The sequence below is a fragment of the Pogoniulus pusillus genome, chromosome 29 (genome assembly GCF_015220805.1).
Source record: "Pogoniulus pusillus isolate bPogPus1 chromosome 29, bPogPus1.pri, whole genome shotgun sequence".
NCBI lineage: Eukaryota > Metazoa > Chordata > Aves > Piciformes > Lybiidae > Pogoniulus > Pogoniulus pusillus.
The window spans coordinates 18,635,756-18,656,301 of NC_087292.1; the positions used below are offsets into that span (position 1 = coordinate 18,635,756).

Here is a 20,546-nt window from a genome sequence, read left to right on the forward strand (position 1 = left end):
GCTCTGACCTGGCAAGAGGAGAGGGCAGGAATGGGACGGCCAAAGGCTCCTCACACCTACTGATGAGCCCTTGTGCTCCAGCAGGGGTACAGTGTCTCAGGTTGGGGACCGTGGGACCCAGCAGTCACCCTTGAACTGAAGGGCAAAGGGATTTACCTGCCAATAGAAATCTGTCACTTTATTAAACAGGATCAACAATCAACTGTCCAGAATCCAAACAAAGCAACTCTTCTTCACAAACCATTCTGTGGAGAGAAATCACCCAAGAAAGCCTGGTTCTTACTGCAATCACCTTCTTCAAAATGCTGCTTTATGAAAGTAGGAAAATCAATCTCTTACATCCACCTGCCAGCTGGGTGCACCAGGGGCTCTAGAGATGAGCATCAGCAACAACTGTGGAAGCCCAGAGAGAAGGGAAAAGCTGCCAGCAGTCACTGCCTGAGGCTGGACCAGCTGTGACCATGGTGACCACGGCCCCCCCACAAAGGCAGCTTTTTGGTGCAGTATCTTTGGAGGAAGCATTTTGGCAGACACCTGGGATGCTGAACACACCACACACACAAGGGAAGGAGAGTCTCTGCTCCAGCTGCACAGCTCTGTGGCAGAGCAGGCAAAGTGTGATAAAGCACCAAAGCACTCAGGAACTTTGGTGAATCGTTTATCAGTTCTCCAGACTGAAGGTCTGACTTCTAGCCAGTGCTGTGGTTGAGTGAGAGAAGCCATTCAGACGGGTCCTGGGCCACCGTGTGGCACTGGGCTCTAACCAGTTAATGTCTTTAGTCGGTTCTCATGGTGCTTAAAGATTAGCTTGAAGCAGAAGGAGGGCAGAGTGGTTCAAAAGCAACTGACCCTGAATCCCCCAAGCCCTGGACAGAGACAGAGGAAGAGCAAACTGCACTTCACAGCAACTCTCCCGGATGAAGACCAAAGCAAACCAGGAAAAGTCCCAGAAAGCAGACTTTGGCCCCAGATGATACAAATACATTGCAGCTTGCTATGCATGTGGCAGCACTGGCATGGGCAGCTGCAAGCACAGCTGGAGCCCAAGCCCAGGGTGTGTGCTCCTGTGGCAGTGGTGCTGGTGGGCTGATACCCAGAGTCCTTGTCCAGCAGAGGCCAAAAAGGGGTGCTTGAAGCTGCCCTTCAGAGCTGTGCACGGGCAGGGCACCAGCTGCCAGCTTGTTATTGTTTCAGGCATGTTAGCACAAGACTAACCCTGGGTAAATACAGCTGTAGCCCAGGGACGGGAATAAAGGCTCCGTTTGTGAGGTGCCTGCTCAGCCCCTGTCAGCACTCACACACCTTTGCCCTAGGAAGGTGGAGATGAACACGGGCCACAGTCACAGCTAGAGGTGACTATTTCTGCACTGCAGACGAGGCAGATCGGTGAGGCAGGGCAGATAAAGCTAGGGAAGAGAGGGAAAAGAAGCAGGAGAGGTTCTTCTGTTCTCACTTGCAGTACAGAAAGACTGGCAGATGGAGAAGGGAGTCAGGCCAGGAGGCAGCTGTAGTCTGTGTGCACCACAGCAAGATAGGAAGTTGGAGATCCATTTGGGAGAGAGTTTGGGAGGAGTGATTGACAGGCAGGCAATGTGATATCCTGATTCTGCTCAGCACTGTCAGGGTTAATGCAGGGCTGCCAGGAAGAGAGACTGACTTCAGGCACCTTCTCCTGGTGCTCCCATAGCACAGAGGAGAGTCACCCACAGGCAGAAGGGGCCACGGCTCCAGGCTGGCTCCAGGAACGGGTCAGGATGTGTTGGGGACCATCCCATAGGCTTCATACAGCGTCCTGAGCAGCTCCCGCTTTTCCTTCTCAGGTAAGAAGCTGGACTGAGCTGCATTGAGGTTCTGGAGAGGTAGAGGGGGAAGACATGTCAGACAGGAATGCATGGTTGTGCACATGCCAACATCTGGCTCTGAGCAGCAAGGGGCAGGGAAGGTTTCCACTCTCAAATTCACTGCCACAGTCTCATTTTACAGGGCAACTGCTCTGGCACATCACTAGCAACAGTCTCAAGAGGAGTGAGGCAGGCACAAAGCAAAGGTCTTCAAATACCTTGGAGTTTTTAGGACGTGCACTTTAGACACACTCTTACGCTCCCTTTTGCAGCAGAGCAACGTGGTGGTGGCAGCCTGATGTGCCACTGCTGGCACACAGCCTGGCTGTGCAATGTAACCTGCTGGCCTGTCTTGAGCATGGACCTTGCTTTTGTTGCACAGGAAAGACCTGGCTTGTGCAAGAGCAGGAGGGGACAGCTGACATCGGAACAGCTTTGGTTGCAGGCACCCAGAGCTCAGAACTGTTTCTCCTCCCTGACCCAGGCAGTGATGTCTACAGGAGAAAGGGACTTGTTCCTGCAGCCAGAGCTGGGAGCAGGCCTGATGCTTTCTTGTAAAGTGCCCCTTGCACTTCCCAGCCCAAGCAAGTACTTTGGGAGACGCCTGGGTGAGAGTGCTGAGCGTGGCTCTGGATGCAAACCCAGGAAAGCTTTCCCTAGTAACCAGGGAGTCAGACTCCCAGCAGTGGTCCTCTCTCTCTGTCCTGGGTGAACAACCAAGGATGTCACCAAGACACAGCCACTGCATGTGCCCAAAGCAAAGCCAGAAGGCAGCAGACTGTTTCCAGCTCAGTTGTTGCATCCTCATGCTGCCCATGCAAAACTGCAAGCACTTTCCTGCCTGCTGAGTTGTGCTATCTTCTGGGCCAGAACCTGAAATTCCCTGCCTGCAATTCCAAATCCAGAAAGAAAAAGGCACCAGGCACCTTCCTTCCTCCCTGCTAAGATCTGCTGCGAGGATCTCAGTGGATCATTTCCACTCTGACCTGTTTTCCATGAAGCCCAAAGCTGTCAGCCATGAGCCTTGCAGAGCCCACCCCTTCTCCCCACAGCCTCCAGACAGCCCAGCAGCCACCTGCAGCCTTGTGCCCACTGCAGGAGTTTTGCATTTCCATTGAAAACTCTGCATCTTAGAAAGGAAAGAAGCAGGTTGTCCTGGGCTGCAGCAGGACAGCAGCAGGGCGTGCAGCTCAGGCCAACTCACCACTCTCCTGAACTCCTCTTCAGTGAAGCCCATGTAGTCCTTCACAATGCTGTAGTCCTTGTCAATGCTGGAGTTAAAGATCAGGGGGTCGTCTGTGTTTATAGAAAAGTTAGCTTGATCCTTCCTGAACCTGTAAAGAAATCAAGTGGAACTGGTGGGTAAAGCATTGGACAGAGCACAGGAGGCACAGGACTGCCTCCCCAAGGAAGCCCTGCACCCCCTCCAGCTGCAGCAGGCCCCTCTGTGCCCAAGGACGAGGATGTGCCACGTCCTGCTATGGCCAGATGTGTGTTGCCTTTGTGAAGCCACAGAGCAGCTCCCACCATCCCAGACCATGACTACTGAAGATTGCAGAGAGTTGAGAAGTCTTACTGCACTGCTGGGTGTTTCCTGAAGTCTGGAAGACATGCTCCAGTCAGATAACTGGACCAGGGGCAGACCTGTTTGGGGGAATCAAACACAAAGCCCAGATCAGGCAGGTGGCTCAGAGCTGCAGCTGTGTGGGCTGAAGCATGCTGGTAAAGCCAGGCACAGCCAGAGCTTTGCTCACAGCCACCTCAAGAATACTGCAAGTCCCAGAGTAGGGATGTGAAGAGTCCACTGCCCACGGGTTGGTGGCAGGAAGCCAGGGCCAGTCAGGCAGCAGCTGTATGTCAGCCACAGCTCAGAGACCACCGACACTAAGCATGCACACATCTACTGCACGGAGCAGCTGGGGGCACTGACGGGAAAGAGCCAAGGACAGCTGCCCACCCACTAACTCCCAGGCACTACCACCCTCCACCAGAAAGCCCAGTTTGTGGGAGAAGCCTGCAGGCTTGAGGTGCAAATGAACAAGTCCTCCGAAAATTGTCCACAGCCAGGATCCATTTCCCTCCTGCAAGGCACTGGGAGATCCTGCAGTGCTCCTCACAGCAAAGATACAAGCTGCTGTGGCTGATTTTCCACTCAGGCAGCAGCTACCTGGCAGTCGCACACCCACCACCATCCTTACCTCAAAATGCATCTTAGCTTTCAACAGCTCCTTGTAGAGCTCAGGGTCCTCCAGCACATGGTAGCCATGGCCAATGCGCTCGGCCTTCAGGAGGTAAACTGCCTGGAGAGCACAGGAAATCCATGTACAGCTTCCAAGCACCAGCTCAGCCCCTGCATGCCCAGAGCCCCCTGCCCCACCACGGGGGCAGCCTGCCCCACTGAGCCAGCTCCGGAAAGGTCCTTCTCTGAGCTACTGGGTCTGGTTCTCCACCTGTGTCCCCCACATTTGTGCTGCTATGAGAGGACATGAGTTCAGGGGGCACTTCCCAGCCCTGCCCCTGTCTCTGCCCCCCCAGCCCCTGCTCCCCGTACCTCCTTGACCATGGCGGCCGGGCCAGCCTCGCCCGCGTGCACCGTGCGGTGGATCCCACACCGCGCCGCCTCCTGCAACAGAGGACACCCTCCTGTGCCATCGCCCGCAGCCAGGGCAGCAGACACCCGCGTGGGCACCATTCCGAGCCCCCAGCACACAAGCCCTTCGCCCAGCTGCATGCTGACTGCTGGAGGAGAGTTTGGCAATGCCCATGAGAGGAGCTCGGCAGGCCTGGCACCTTCCCTGGCACCCATCCCTCAGTGCCGTTAGTGCAGGCACTGCCCCCACTCCAGACAGCAGCAGGCTCAAGGCTCTCCTCGCTCCGCCCTGGTGCCCTTCTGCATGAACCTTGCAGCAGTTCCTGTCTTTGAAATTTTACCTCTTGGGCTGCAGCCAGGTGGGAGACTCCCAGCACAGAGCTGGCACAATGCTCACACACAGAGCTCTGAGCTCCTCTAAAGGGCTGGGGACAGTCAGCCCAGCCAGGAGGGCTATGAGGGTGCAGCTTTGGGGGCACTTTGAGAGACTCTCCATGGCCACCCCAAAAGATGCCTTGCCGGGGCAGCCACAGACCACGGCAGCCCCGGGAAGCCAAGACCCGAGCGCAGCCGTGCTGGAGAGGGGCCGCAGCAGCGCGGGCAGGCTGCAGGCACGTCCCGCACAGGCATCCTTCCCAGGCTCCCTTCAGGGCTTTTCACTCAGGACTTTTTTTCAGTTACTTCATTTTCAGCTCCTCAAGGGCTGCACACCCAGGCCCAGTGAAGGTCAGCCCAGGCTCTGCACAGAAAAGCTCTCTGTGCAACGACCTGAAAGACACTCTGTGCTCCCTGCAGTGAAGGGAGTGCTGACTCTTCCCAAGCAGCTCATTCTGACAGGAATTTAAGTAACAGAAATCCTCTGGCTAACCAAGGAGAGAGACAGACTCACACCAGCACCGAGATTTTCCGCTTGTTTCTCCCCAGGATGAAGGGAAACTGGGAACTCTCACCTCGCCACTACAAAGAGGCATCCCTAACTACCCCAGCAGGAGGTGAGCTACAGGCAGAGGGGCCAGAAGGAGCACATGCATGGGGACCCTTCCCCACTGGCCTCCCTGGCTACCAAAGTCTGAGCCCTTCCATCCAGGAGGGAGCTCCTGTCTAAAATCCATCCATGGGCATATCTTCCCTGGAGTGCTTTAAGCCCTTCTCAAGCCCTTTAGCTCAGACACACAGAGCTTCCTGTGGCTCCTCCTGCAAGGATCCTTGGACTCGGTGGTTCTAGGATGCTTGGCCCTGCAGTTCCTGCTGCTCCTCTGCAGCCAGCAGCCACAAGCAGCCCCGAGATCTGCCAGGCAGAAGGTGCTTGCTCAGAGGACACCACAAGTGTCCCAGGTTTCCCTGGATGCAGCAGGTGCCCCAGAGGGCACAGCAGCAGTGTTTATGGGGGGTTATTTCCCTGCCATGCTGGCCAGAAGGGGCTGACAGGAGCAGGGCTTGCTTGAATGTCTTAGAGCCTGAGTGAACTCCCAGCACAGGGACAAGAGGTATCCTTCTGACAGAGCAGTCTGGACCCGGCACACCAGGGCAGGATGAGATGCCCCTGCCCATTGGTTAATGAACTCCTGTGCCCACATCTCAGTTTCTAACCCCTCAGTTCATGCAGCACAGCAGCAAAGGCGGACGTGCTGCTGCTGACAGGAGCAAAGCTCCCCGGAAAGCCTTGTTCCAGGTCCGACCACTGATTGCAAACCACTCAGTCCCTTCTGGCAGCAGTGGTGCACAAGCTCCCTCCCACTGCTGCAGGACACCAGCAGCCCCAGACTCCTGCAGCCCGGAGAGGCAAGGCATGGAGCTTCCCCTTCCAGCTGCTGCCAAGGGCCGGCGAGAGACTGGCACCAGGCTCCTGAAGCCATTCCAGCCTTTGCCTGTGAGGCCATCAGACGAAAGCACTTCAGACCCGCAGCTTCTCCTCTCCCCTTGGGGGGTTTCTGCCAGACTGGAAGGGCCACTCTCTTCCACCTTTGGTCATGCTTCCATGCAGCCCCAGGAGAAGAGCCCAGCAGTGCAGTGCTGCCAGCGGGGCACGGGCTCCATGGTGCTGGTGTCTCACCCAGGTGGGCAGCGTGCCAGGCTCCATCTCCAAGGCCATGCTTAAGCAATGATGCCTGCCATTAATCACTTGGCAAACGTAAACAAACACTCTTTCTGTTTAACAAAATGTTTTTCCCTAGCTGCAAGCAGCGTCTGAGCTGTGCCAGCCGTCAGCAGCCTCAGTAACATTCCATGTGTCCCTCACACTTGCCCCCAGTCTGTCCAAACCCACCTCGTAGGCCTTCTTGTGCTCGGAGGAGTTCTCCACCTTCAGGCACTCATCCCCAGCCAGGTCGATGGCCACCACGGAGTTGTTCCAATACTTCTTGCAGAGCTCCACCACCTCTGGAGACCAGCCTGGAACAGGCAGTACCAGGGTTCAGGAGAAGGCACTGCTAAGGGTCACAGCTTCAGCACTTTCCTGCTCCTACAGCTACAGAGCCAGAGTGGTCTCCTTTGCTCCTTCCTCGGGCCTGATGCTCGGAACGGCGACAGGCTGCTACTAAGGTCTGCTGTCTCCAGGCAAACAAGAGCTGCCAACTAGGAGGCAACCAGATGTATTTGCCAGCTCTAAACCTGCTCTCATCGTGGGTTTTCCACACACTAAGCAAGGGAAAGAAACACAGAATGCCCTTCAGACATGGTGGTGATGGCTGCTGCTGGCCCAAGCTAGGCTGGACTGCACAGCCCAGCTGCTGGAACACAGCTTCCTCCCCATGGCTGGGCAAGGTGGGGAAAGGGGAGAGCCAGCCTGTCAGGTGTGCTGAGTTTGGAGTGATCTCTGAGGGGGCCCATGCGACAGGCAGCCCTGCCCTGCTCAGAACATCCTTGGCTTCCCCAGAGAAGATGATGGAGGACCTGGGCAGCCTCCAGGAAGGTGACCTTCGACACTCCCAGGGTTTTCTCTTTTGCTATCAGTGAGTAACTAGTGGCTGACAACCCCTTCAGAACAGTCCCTGCTCAGGAGAGAGAACCTCTGGGGAAGGACATGCACCTGCCAGCTGCTTCAGCAGCTACCCTTAGCAAAGAGGGACAAACAGCAGTGTTAAGAGCAGGGTGCATCCGATCCCCAGGTGACACAAACCCATACAGACCAGGTGCAATTTCATCTTCCCATCTCAGCAGCTCCCAGCTGATGCCTCAGCAGGACCATGCTGGTGCAGCAGCACACCTGTGAGCGGTGAAGTGCCAGACCTCATGCCTGGCCCCCTGCCCCTGTAACCACTGGCTCTCAACTCTCAGGTGGCTGGGGCAGATGCAACCACTTGCTGTGGCACTGTCTTCAGCTGGGCCAAGGAGAGCTCCAGCCTTTGGGCAAGGTCTAGGGTAGGAGCAGAAACCACACCTGCCCAGAGCAGGGCTGAAGAGCCTGCTTGGCCTCCCTAGCAAGACCCTTTGGATGCTGGTTGTACCCCCAGGTCCCCACTCTTGCATCCGGCAGACCCTTTCCCACAGCAAAGGAAGCAGAAGACTCTCAGAAACAAGCCCTACTCCTCCTCAGCACGGCCTGGTCCCACATCAGACCCGGGGCCACAGGACCAGGGCTGTCCCTGGGGCCTGAGCCCAAGGACCATCCCCCCGCACACATCAGGGAAGGGGAGCAGAGCAGCAGGGCAGCTGCAATACATTACTTGGCATATGGCGCATGCAGCATAGAATAGACCTGGCTTTGATGTGGAAATCTCTTTCTCCATCCTGCAGGCCCTGATTTACGAGGTTAACCACTTCATCTGGAGAGAGGTCTCCCCTGCAGGGAAGAAAAGCCATCAGGGAGAGGTGGACACTTACCAGGGAGGCAGCAGAGCGGGTCCAGCCCAGCATCCCCAGAGGACATCCCACACCAAACCGGCTCTGCCAGGGCTTCCACTTGCCTCAACATCCAGAGGGGCCCAAGCAGACCACCCAGCCAAGGAGCACCTCTCACACCCATGCTCTGGCCACGTGGGGCACAAAAGCATGCATGGATGACAGTAAGAACTGGGTGCTAATCTTGCCTGAGGAGAGGAACCTGCTCTTTGCCAGGGCATCTCATTAGGGCACCCAACTGCCTGCAGCAGGGCAGGGGCAAGCACAGGGGCTCAGCACCCACCCCAGCACAGCTTGCAAGGGCACATAGAGCCCAGCAGTGCTTTAATGGGAGGCACACATCACAGAGGGGGTGATGGCAAGGAAGGGATGGGATATCCAGCCTCCTCCAACGCTGCCCAGTCTCTGCCAGCTCCAACTCATGTTTTGCAGGCCCCTGTCTGAGTGCTGCTTTCCCTCTCATGGAGAACAGCAGCAGCCAGAGGTTCAAGCACAACTTGCTGCACACACAGGGCTGGGTGCCCAAGGCCAGGGACATTAAAACAGCCACTCAGGGATGCTAGAAGAAGAACAACCCTGTTGATGAGGGCAAGAGCTGGAACCATGCTGGTTCTTGCTGTGCTGGACAAGAGAGGAGCTTTGGTTACACCAGACTTTGAACACACACTGGCTGACCTGCTGGGCCATGCCCTCTCCATGCCCAGCGGGCAAACCGGCAGCACTGGAGGGGTCACTCACTCAGCTTGGCCCCATGGGATGGGGTCCACGCGGCAGTTGGCCAGGAGGTGAGGGCTGTACCGGACCTCCACATAGACAATGCCTTCCTTGGCCTTGGTCTCCACCAGCTCGTAGGCGATCCTGCGCACCGCCTCCCGGTCACCCCTGCAGGGACAGCAGTGGCACCCAGTGCCCTCAGGGCACACTGAGGATGAGCAGGCTGACCTCCAAGGTCGAGCAACCCTAGCCAAAGGGTTCTGCCAAGGGCCGAGGGGAACGAGGCAAAAAGCATGGAGCTTACGCAATGGCAGGCATGTAGTGGTTGAACTTCTCCAGAAACTTGGTGAGCGTCAGAGGGGTTTTGTAACTGACGTGCTTCAGGAGGTCATCCACGGTGTTGCCAGGGAGAGGAACCCCTCTTTTCCTGGAAGAAAAGCCACAGGTTACTGATAGGGAAAGCTACTTCCAAGGGGTGCAGCTCGCCCAGCAGTGGTGGTCCACGCTAGCAGTATTCCGCTTCACTCCCCAACGTGGCACACATTGTCCTTCCAGCAGCTCCTCCAGCACCTCCAGCCCAGAGCCTTCGTGGGAAGGAAGGCAACCCAAAACACAGACCAGGCAGGAACACAGCTGAAGATGAGCCCAGACTGACCCAGCAGGAACACAGCTAGGGCACATCTGAAGCTTAAGGAGTTCACCTAAAGGGGCTCTGGGTTTTTTCTTGGCACCTCCTAGTCCTGGTGGCAGAGTCGCCAAAATTCTTTAGAGGAGTTGACTCCCATTTAGGCAGGCTCCAAGGGCTGAAAACCAAGGAGGTGCTCCCAGGCAGAGGTCTCATAGTTCATGGGTTCAATGCCAGCAGCTCCTGCAAGAGAGCTGGTTCCCAAACTCAGCACTGTGGTGGCATCTTCTGTGACAAGAACATCTCAGGCAGGAGCAGGCAGCAGTCCCAGTAACTGCTCATAGCAGAGGGATGGAGGTGGCTGCCAAGAGACCATATGGGGGAGAGGTATCCTGGGTGGGGTGGCAGATGGGCAAGAGGGGGCTGCTGGCCAAGGACACTGCCTGCTTCCCAGGCAGGCCTTTCCACCACCACCCTACCCTCTGGTACTCTGCACATGCCAACCTAAATTAGGGATAATAACCAGACAATTTGCTTGTAATCCTCCTTCCTGCTGCAGTGGACTACAGCTAGCAGAGACAAACCAGCACCAGCAGCTTTAGGGTCCCAGTGCCAGCAGCCATCCCCATGAGCAATCTGCAGGGAAGCAGCCCAGAGGACCCCACTTCTGGGTTCAGTGAACATTGCTCACTCCCTGCTCAGGCAGGAAGGAAACCAGTCCCATGCTCAGCCTTCAAAAGCAATCCACATGGATTAAGTTGCTGGCACACAGCAGGGGACATTCATCACTGCCAAGACATCAGTTTTCCTCTCCGCCTTGCCCTTTCCATGCCACTGACACATGGGTGTCTGCTCCAGGAACCCATCTACATCTTCCTCCACCTGCCCAAGGAGTTTCCCACAGCACAGCCACTTCTCTGACCTCTTTCCTGTGCTTCCCAAAGGATTGCCTCTGGTGGACCTAATCAGCGTTGCTCTGGGAGCTGCTGCAGCTGTCTAACCTGCCTGATAGCTGGAGCCTTCCTGCAGCAAAGCTGCCCCTGCAGAACCTATTTGTGCCCAGGAGCACCTCAGCATCCTGTCACTGGCAGCACTGCATACATCATCCCACTTTGGAGCAGGCACCTCTCCTGGGGACACCCAATCCCATGAGGGGTCTGTTACCACTCTAAACCCTTTTGCTGAGCAGGGGGGGTGGAAAGCCTGACTCAGACCTGACAGAGTTGGAGTCCAAGTCTCTAAATGCAGAGAGTTCAGCCTCTGCCATCAGGGGCTTGTGCACCCCAGCAGCTTTGGGTTCTTTGTCCACAGTCAGCCACCACCTGGCAAGTTTATTTCCATCTCTTTATCTTTTAAAATAGCCCAGGAGCAGCTTTCTGTGCCCAGGGCGAGATTCTGAAGGTGGTTCCCTGCAGCCTCCTGCACTGCCCCATTGCTTTGACATTGGTGTGAGCACTGATTTTGGAGCCCAGGAACAGCACAGCCTTGCTCCAGCCCAGTCAAGGTGGCACCTGAGGACTGGCAGCCCTGGGGGATGCCAAGTCTGTGTGAAAATAAGAGGGAACTCAGCACACACTTGGGCAGTGAACACTTCTGTGCTGACAAAGAGACCTGAGATCTTCAGGTGGTTGATGCCTCCTGGGCCTCAGGGCTCCTACAGCTCTCTTGGGGGATGCCAGCAGTTGTCTTTTGCTGGCAGAGGGACTCAGCAGAGTCCCAGGGAGCCATGACTGACTCCTCTGCCCATGGGGACTTGCATTTCAGCCCTGCAGTCCACCAGCAGCATGGGCAGAGCCAGCAGGGCCCCTGGCTCTGCTCACCATGCTGGTGTCCTGCATGGAATGAGGTAGACCTCTCTGATCCACCTCCTTCACTCTGCACTGCAAAACCTACAGCCACTCTCTGCAGAAAAAGCTGCTTCAGCAAGAACACTCCCTCCTAGCGTCGCTGTGCCTTGGAGTCTGCTTGACTCATGGGATGCCAGAGCCACTTCCCATCCTCCTCAGCACTGATTTCCTCTCCAAAACACTGGAGTTGTGCCTAAGAGCTGATTCCTGAAATCTCTAAGCTTGCTGCTCTCTCAGCCTGAGGCTATCTGATGGTCTCCATTAGCTTTCTGAATAGTCTTGGAAGAAGTCCTGGAAGAAGTCTTCAGGTTATTTTGCTTACAGCTGTGGAGTCAGGTCCTCACCTCAGTTAAGGAGCCACCCTGGAGCTTCCCACACAGTGGCTGAAGCAAGAGGATGCATGTGCCAAGGAAACAACCTCTCTTCAAGCCACTGCCAAGGGCTCTCCCAGGGCACCCTCACAGAATGCTACTCCTTGGTGTTCAGTGGCACACAGCACCAGGGCAGGAAAGAGCCCCCAGGCTGGGCTTTCCTCCCAGGATTGTGGTACCACCACCAAGGTGGCACTCCCAGCCTGCTCTCATTTCACTTGCTATAGCAATTGGGCATGTGGGGGAAAAAGAGACCAGAGAGACCCAGCGCAGCTGTACCTTGGTGGATGGCTCCAGCTTTGGCACCTTGCATGGTGGCTCCTCTGAGCTTGCCAAGCTCACAGAGCTGGTAGCCACCGCACTCATGCTCTTGCCACTACAGCAGCCCCACTGCAGCATTGCTCTTTGGGATGTTCTCTATCTCCCCTCTCCGTGCAGCCAGAGGACCCTCCTCTGAGAGGTGGGACCAGCACCAGCCAGGTCTGCTGCCCGCACAGCAAGGAAAGAGCTTTCCCAGCCTGCCAGCAGAAGCTCTTCTGTCAAGGAATGATGCTTTTGAAGTGCATCACCCAGAGCTTTCTTGCCCCTGCCAACTCACCTGCCATAGTGCAAGATTGTCTCTGGTCTAATGGCTCCATCCAGGTGGACATGAAGCTCCACCTGCAGCAAGATAAAGAGAAACTGGTGAAACAGGTACCTGCCATGCAGACAGACACCCACCTCCCAGCTCATGGCCAGGGTCTTCACTGACCACTTCTGCTGCAAAAGGCCACCACTGCTGGGGTGGGACAGTGCCCAGGCTCAGGCCACCTATCCAGGATGCATATAAAGCTGCCACTGAAATGTGCAGCAATGGGATGCTGTGCTGGTTTGAGGCTGATTGGAATATTTAAGTGAGAAAAATTAGACTATAGGCTGTGAAAAGGAAATAGTGGTGATGTCTGCTTCACTCCTAGGCTTGCTGAGATGTATAAAAGCAAGAACACAAAAATAGATAAACAGTGTGTGTGTGTGTGTGTGCCTGTTGGTGTTTCTCTCTGGGCTTTTGTGTAACTAATGCTTCTGCTTCTAACCCCCCTTGCCAATCCTCTGAGCTCACCTTGAACATCAGGCAGACTCTGGGATAAGGTAGAGGGGAGGAAAGAAGGTGGAAGGGTGGTTGGGAGCCCCTCCTGGGGACTCTGGTTTCTGGGAGGGCTGCTGTGTTCCTGTGCTGCTTTTACCTCGCACATTTCGGTGTATAGCTGTATGTATTTGTGGTATATTGTAAATCTCTGCTTCTATATCGTGCTGAGCTGTGACTATAAAGCTTCATTCCTTAACTTACAGCTGGCTGAGTCTAGTCTGGGTGATTTCAGAAGAGTGGGGGGGCAGGTAACTCCCAAACCATCACTGATGCAAAATGCCAGTGAGCAGGCTTGGGGAAGCTCTTGCTGCTGATCCTGCACCATTCCAATCAGCTGGCCCAGGGGTCACAAATGTCCCCACTGACACCCCTGCTAGCAAGTTGTAAAAAGATAGCCCTGTCCCTTCTCCTGCCCTTAAGACATGATCTGGATCTGCAAGGATGAAGTTACACAATCCTGCTTATGAGGACTAAATGTCCTGAGAGACAGCAGATAGAATAACAGGGTGCAGACACAACCTGCACCGCCAGGTGTGGACACCTGGCACATTTTCCACTCGAGCTCCAATCCCTACTTCAAACCATGCAAGCTTCATTTCTTGATGTTTTCAACAGCCCTTGTGACATTCTGTGGATTTACAGGCTGGAACTCATGCTGGATAGAAAATCCAAGCAACACAAACCTTCTTGGGGTCTTCTCACTGCAGACATGATCTCGAACATTTCCTGCAAGAACATCCCAACATGACACTCCCTTCAGTGAGAGAGCAGATTTAGTGGTGTCTCTCACCCGTGCTGCAGGTGGCATCCTGTGAAGCAGCAAGATTTCTCTCCAATACCAGCAACAGGCTCCTTCTCCACTGCCAAGTTTGGGTTTGGGGGAACCTCAGTGAAATGCTAAGAAGCCCTGTGCGATACTGCTTGGCCCAAAGGTTTGCTCCTCGAGCCGAGTGCTCAGGGTGTTGCTTCCTGCAGCTACGAGCTAATCTAGGCTACATTGATTATCGAGGGACATAGAGGCGAAGAAGTAAATGTGTGTCTACAAGGGACTCCACCAAGAGTCAGCCCTGGAAAGAGTCATCCTAGATAAGGATGCAATCAGCAGAGGCACAACTCAGCATCTCAGCTCCCCAGGCACCCTGCAGTTTCCCAGCTCTGTGGGAGGCTGCTGGCTGCAGATTACAGGCAGCTCGCTCCCTGCCTGTGCTCTGGGTAAACAAAGCACAGGACTTTTCCAGATACAAGTGGGTGATGTGACCTTGCCTTAAGCCAAGGAAAGTACCCAGACAAAGATGAAAGGGTTTTCTCTGGAACTCTGGCTCCATGGGGGTGATGCCTGAGCAAGCACAACTAAGGTGAACCCAAGGGCCCAACTTCTCTTCCAAGGATCTGCTCCTCAGCACACAGGGGTCCAACACAATGAAGTCTCCCACCCCAAGCCCTTCAAGTGCATTCGAAGAGGACATCTGCACACACAGATGAAACAGGCACCAGCAATGCCTGCCTTCCTCACCGCAGACCTGGATGTGGAACATGGGTCCCAACGAAGAACGAGAAAGCAGCAAAGCTCTCAGACACTTTCCTGAGGCAGAAGCTCAGCTCTTCCTCCAGCTGCAGCAAAGTCACTCAGGACCACCTTGGAGCAGTCACCCTCCAGCCCTTTCCTCTGCACCTCCTCAGCACCGCAGCTGAGGGCAGCTCTCTGCCCACCAGCCAGGGCATCCCAAAACCCCAGTGCAATTCAGTAACGCCTCCGAGTGTGTCTGCCGCTTGCTCGCAGCCAGAGAGATGAGTTCAAAAGCAGGGGTGGCCATAGGCTGCGGCGCTCAGCACGTGGCCCCGGCAGGCTGCTGGGGCAGACCCAGCAATTCCCATTTTTAAGCAAAGAAAGTCATGGCCCCAGCGTGGCACATGCCTGGCTGCAGGCACCAACAGCCTGCCTCAGGCCTGAGAAAAGGGGAAGTTTTAAGGGCTTGGGCTTTGCTTTCCTCTTCTGAACATACTCCAATGCCTTCCTTGAACCCTAGTAATGCTCCACAAATAAATCCAAACACAAAGGGGGACACTTCAAGCAAGTGTGTTCCATTCAAGGGTCATTTGGGATTATTTTGAATTCGGGGAAATTAAGAGGAAAAAGTTAACCAAACACCCAAAGTACTTCCAGCTATGGTCAGATTTCTCTGTTACTGTAGAGTTTGCTCAGCAGACCATGGCAGAGCAGTTAGCTGTTCACTTTGCCTATTATGTGGCATAAAAGTTGCCATCTGAGCTGAGGCACTGAAGAGAATTTCTGAAGCAAGTGGTCTGGGGGCCTTTTTCTAAGTATGAACATCAGCCCTGGCAGCACGGTAGAAGTAGCAGCACCATCACCTTTTACTGAGGTGGCTTCCAGCAGATGTTAATAGATAACCCAGGCAGCTGCTAGAGTTGCACCATTTTAGAGTCCCTAGCAGTGACTTTGCCCAGGATTATTTATCAGCACGTTAAAAGGTGGCAATTTAAAGTTCACTCTGTGTCAATCACTAGAAAACCAGAGTAATTACAGGTGCCATTTGCCAAGTGGTAGATAAACATGGCAGGAAAACACTACTAGAGAGCAAAATTCAACAGGAGGTAGAGGGAAGGGCAGTGTTGCACGGGGAGCGAGCTGTGGTCCCCAGACGCTGGGTTCACCAAGGAGTGCTGACAGCAGCAAAGCTCTGCTTGCCATCAGCTCACTACACAGGTTCCTCTAGAAGCAGGAGGTGAGAATGGATCGAGAGGGATGTGAAGTGGAAGAGGCACAGTGTTATCCTCAAATCAGAATGTGTTTTGGAGGTGGACCTGCCATAGTCTTCAAGGCTTACACCATTAAAGGAGAAAGGGGGAGACTGCAAGACCTTGCCCCATGGCAAGAAACACTCTTTCTGGGGAAGCATTCACACCACACCTGGCTTTGCTGGCTGAGGAGGATGCTCCATGCTGCGCAGCCTTGAGTGCCATCCCTCCTGACACCACTTACTCAACCTCCGCTGACCTCAGTGCAAGACTCCTGGTGACAGTGGCTGTGTGTGCCACTCTCCTGCAGGGACAGCTCACAGGGGGTGGCAGGGCAACATCCTTCCCCAGGCCACCACAGACCTCATACCAGACATGGCTGGAGCAAAGCAGTGCTCCGGAGCAGCACAAAGCTGTTCACTGCCACCACACTGGACAATTGGATCTGGTCAAGGATGGATCCACTACCCACAAGGGTGGATTCACTATCTAGGAGAGTGTCCGCAAAGCATCACTGAGGGGATGCCAACACACATCGCTGCCTAAGGTACAGCTGAGCCTGCTGCAGGCACAACAGCAGCAGGCTTTGACCCATGCCAAGCTGGTGAGGGGTCAGGTGGAGTGCAAGAAGTGACTGAGTGGAGGTAAACATCATCCTAGGTACATCCTTATGCACCTGCACCTCCCACAATAAAGACAACTTTAAAAAGATATGTTTCAATTGCTGCAAGTTTTGAACCCAAGGCAGAACAAAGTGGGCACCCTCAGTGCCACCCATGACTTGCTGCTGTCCCAGCCACTGACAGGACAGTCAGCTCTGGATGTCTCTTCCACTTTGCAGTACAAAAGGCACATTGGAGACAGCTGCCTCCTTTTGTGCAGGGACAGGGCCCACCAGATGCTGTGACACACACCGTGTGCACCAATAGGGCTTGTGGGAACCCCTGCCCAGCATGACCTAAACTTATTTTGGGAACAAGCATCTAGCAGTAAAGCTACACCAGTGCCTAGGAGGGTGTGGGCTGACCCCAGAAACTCCCATTTCCCTCCTGCTCACTGCAGCATAGCTCAAGGAGCATGAAAGCCACAAAAGAGCCATGTGTCCCAGAGCCTGGAGCTGCGGCTGGCCCTGCAGGCAGAGAAGCCAGCAGCCAGCGAGGACACAGTCTCTGCTCCGGCTGCGGAGCAGAGGGAAGAGTCTGATGGTGGGTGACCGGGAAGGGGAAGTATTTTCTGCTCTTTTATGGTCTGTGAGAAGCAGGGGTCAAAGCCACCCTCCAGAAGCCCCAGCAGCTCCATCTGCTGCAGCTGCTGGGACTCAGCGAGTTCCTGAAAAACACGGAGGCAGCCCTGGCCCCGCGTGCAGCTGAGGCTCGAACCTGCACCAGTTACCAGAAGCATCTCCAAAACACAGAGCTGATGGTTCCCAATGGCAGGGGGTCCAGGACAATGAATAGGGCTCTTTAACTGACTCCAGACCCATTTTTTTCCCGCAGGCCTGACTTAGCAGGTTCACAGGACTGAAAGGGACTGCCTGACTCAGGAAAACCAGTCTGGTAATTGTGGGCAAGCAGGCAACGGCAGCCTGATCTTACTGGTCAAACCTTGCAGTTTTGAGTAGGTCTCTCTTCAGCATCCCACTCCCCACACACTGGGAACTTCTTGCAGCCAGAGGTTTAACATCAGTGGACTCAGACAACAGTTTTTGTTTCTAGTGCAGCTGATGAAATGTCAACATCTCCCAAAATCAAAGTCACCTTAAAAAGGCTTTAACCACGACCAGACGTCAGCAGTCTCTGCATTTCAGTACCGTTTGCCTGCTACTGCCTGGGTCATCAACACCAAGAGGGAAACCCCACAGTGATGGAACGAAACAGGCACCCGAGCTGTGCATGCCAGCTAGAATTTCCTGGTGTGAGCTCAGACTGAGAGATAAGTGGTTTGGGAGTGGCAGGGGGTGCAAAGAGTGGCAAAAACCCCTCCACTTCTTGAGTTTTGGAATCAATCTTCTGACTCAGGAAAGCTGCATTCAGTTAACACCACTCAGTGGCACCACCACAACCATTGCATGATTTTTCTTGGTCTCCTCTGCTCCAGCTCCTTGCTGCTCATCAACAGCTCAACCCCACCTGGCAGTCAGCACCAGAGCCCAATGGTGTGCTCCCAATAGCAGTTCACCCAGAGCACAACCTGAGAGACAATGTGGCCTGCAGCACAGACAGTGGCTCTGCTAGCAGATAAAGAGTTACTGCTGGGCACATCTGCTCCAGCTTCCTCCTTCTCAGCTACTTTATAATTTGATTACTAAACATGTTCCTCTATGAGCCTACTTGAGGTGTGTTTCTACAGCACACGGTTCGAGAGAAAGCTTGGAGTCCCCCTGGCAGCACTCACCAAGACGGTATCTTGGGTGTCTGAGGAGCAACTGAACTAAATATTTAAGAGGGGAGGGAAAAGGCAACACAAAACCCCAAAACAAAACCACCCACAAAACACACAACCAAACCCCAAAGCAAAACACAAACGAGACAAAACATGTTTCAGACCACGACACCGGTTGGGGCACTGGACCCGTCAGGTCCTCCCCTGCCATGCCCCAGCCAGGCTACGGCATATCTCCAGTCCGCAGTGCAGTGACACAGGCTGGGCACCGGCACGTCCCCGCGGCGGGGAGCCGGCCTGGCCAGGACACCCGGGGCAGCTCCTGGGTGCGTGTCCCTGCGGGAGCACCGGCCCGGGGCAGAGCAGACTCCGCCTAGTACCGCCGAGCGACACCGCAGATACAAGGCGCGGCCCGGCCGCGGTGTCCCGGAGCGTGTCCCCGCTCTCACCCCGCGGCTCGGGCACTGGGGCATGCCCCGGTTCTCACCTCGGGGGCACGTGGGGCGATTCGGCTCCTGTACACGACACGGCTCCCACTCCCGGTGCGTGTTGCTGTTCCCAGCTCCGGTGCACAGCACCTCAGCCCCGGTGCGTGTCCCAGCTCCTGCCCACGGTGCACAGCACCCCACCAGCGGTTCCTACCCTCTGTGCACAGCACTCTGGCCCCCGTGCAAGTCCCGTTCGCAGCCCAGGCCTCACCTTGGGGTCCCCAAAGACAGAGAGCCCCTGCTCCATGCTGCCTCCTCCGCTCCGCTCCGCTCCCACCGCCCCAGTCCCGCAGCTCCGCTCCGCCCCGCCCCGCCCCGCTCTTGCCGGCACCGCCCCGCGGCACCGCCGCGGGATGGGCTGGGGCTGACCCTGGTCCTCCGCGACCCCGCGGTCCCGGGGTCCCGGTAATATCGCCCCCGGCACTCCCTTCCGGGACCGAGCGCCCAGTGGAGCCGCTCCTCGTCCTTCGGGAGCACCGGAGGCGAGCACCGCACCGCAAAACGGAGGCTCAGCTCGCAGCACTGGGGTGCGATCTCCGGCCTGGATCCAGCCTTCGGCCAACGCAACAATACTTTTTTCAACCTGCAAAGGACTTACCTGTTCAGTTTAGGGTGGTGCGTCCCTCACCCCTCTCCTGCTCTCAGAGCTGCCGCCCGGTGGCTCACCTGCTCTCACCGATGGCCACTCGGACCAGTCTGGGCCATCACCTTCCTGCTTTCAGCTCCTGCAGACTCATGCCCAGCTTTTCATTTTGCATTTCGAGTGATTTGCTCCTGTTTCACTCTGCTTCTCTGCCCCCTGCCTTTCTCTCCCATAGATGATGCCCATGGCAGCCCACATCACTGAGGGGCTTTGGGAGTCCTCCTCCTCCCTGCTGAGTGTGGCTCCTGTGCAGAAAGCTGAGCTGTCAGCCCCTCCCGTCCTTTAGGTGGACAAATCTGCAGCATGAAACCACTTTCCAGACTGGACTTTGAGGAGCATTCCCTGGGTCCTGGCACACCCCTGGGTGAGATGAAATCCCAGCAGCCTGGGAGGTGCTGAGCCAAGCAGGTGATGTTTCCAGAATCACACCAGAGGCAGGGACCGCAGCCTGGTGCTGCACAACTGGAGTGTACCTGCCTAGGTGAGGCTGTCCCCAGATCAAAGGCCCTTTCTGCACGGAGCCTTGGAGATGCAAATCTCTGAATCAGTGTAAAGTACTTTGGTCACTTGTCCTGGTGAGGGAGCAAAGAAAGCACTTGGGGCTGCGGGCACCAACACTGTCACAGATGGCTGGAGAAGTTTCCTCATTGCCTTCCCCAGCTGTGCTTACACCTGAGAACACTGTTTGTGGAAGCTAGCAGCAGGGAATTAGCTACACCACAGCTCTGCTGATGGGGAGGGCTGGGTACTTCTCTAGCCCCATGCTGTCACCCCAGCAAGGTGACATGAAACAGCCCAGGAGAGTGAGCGGCAGCCCTGGAAGTCCCAAACTTCTACACTGGGAAGACAGAGGTCACTTAGAGCTTTATTTGAGGTTAAAGGAAATTACAAGGTTAAAAACTAGCATTGAGCAATTTTATATCAAGAGAAGGGTTATTAGCAGAGGTCAGAAAGAGGCAAATGGAGCTGAGAAGGCCCCAGCTGGAAACGGTGCAGTAAGGGGTTTTGATGTGGGGCTTTTTCTGCTTAGCAAACAAATGTACACTGCAGACTCAGCTCTTTCCAGGAGTGTCAACACCAGGACCATGCAGCATGCTCAGTCCAAACAACTGAGCTGCAGAGCCTCAGAAATAAGGCTTGGGCTGATTTGAATTGACCTGACCCTGATCCACTTTATCCATCTTTGCCAGTGGCTTAATCAGGTGGCTGCAAGGACTCCAGTGCTCTTGGCCTCCTGCAGAGAGCTCCACATCCTCCTGCAGCCAGCAGTCTGTTAGTTAATGGCTGATGGTGACTTCCCACCTGGGAAGCCAGAGGGACAC

General features: G+C 55.4%; 1 protein-coding gene across 2 annotated transcripts; it reads right to left on the reverse strand.

Annotated features, from left to right (window-relative positions):
* Positions 1–151: 151 nt before the first annotated feature.
* ADA (adenosine deaminase) lies at positions 152–18,873 on the reverse strand. Of its 2 annotated transcripts, XM_064167842.1 has the most exons (11): positions 18,793–18,873; positions 12,427–12,488; positions 9,290–9,412; positions 9,010–9,153; positions 8,097–8,212; positions 6,698–6,822; positions 4,393–4,464; positions 4,040–4,141; positions 3,418–3,485; positions 3,046–3,175; positions 152–1,851 (listed from the first exon to the last, which is right to left on the reverse strand). In XM_064167842.1, exons 1-11 carry the CDS (start codon positions 18,826–18,828, stop codon positions 1,750–1,752), a joined length of 1,080 nt encoding a protein of 359 aa, XP_064023912.1. In that variant the 5' UTR covers positions 18,829–18,873; the 3' UTR covers positions 152–1,749. The 2 variants fall into 2 exon arrangements, with proteins under 2 accessions (XP_064023912.1, XP_064023913.1); XM_064167843.1 differs by lacking the exon at positions 12,427–12,488 and having other exon boundaries at positions 18,793–18,850.
* Between the last annotated feature and the right edge of the window lie 1,673 nt (positions 18,874–20,546).

Coding starts and splice junctions, on each gene's coding strand:
- ADA (XM_064167842.1), bottom strand. CDS start 18,828: ATGGAGCAGGGGCTCTCTGTCTTTGGGGACCCCAAG. Junction 8,213..9,009: donor ATCCCATGGGGCCAAGCTGA/GTGAGTGACCCC, acceptor TCTTCCCTGCAG/GGGAGACCTCTCTCCAGATG. Junction 6,823..8,096: donor CTGCATGCGCCATATGCCAA/GTAATGTATTGC, acceptor TGCCTGTTCCAG/GCTGGTCTCCAGAGGTGGTG.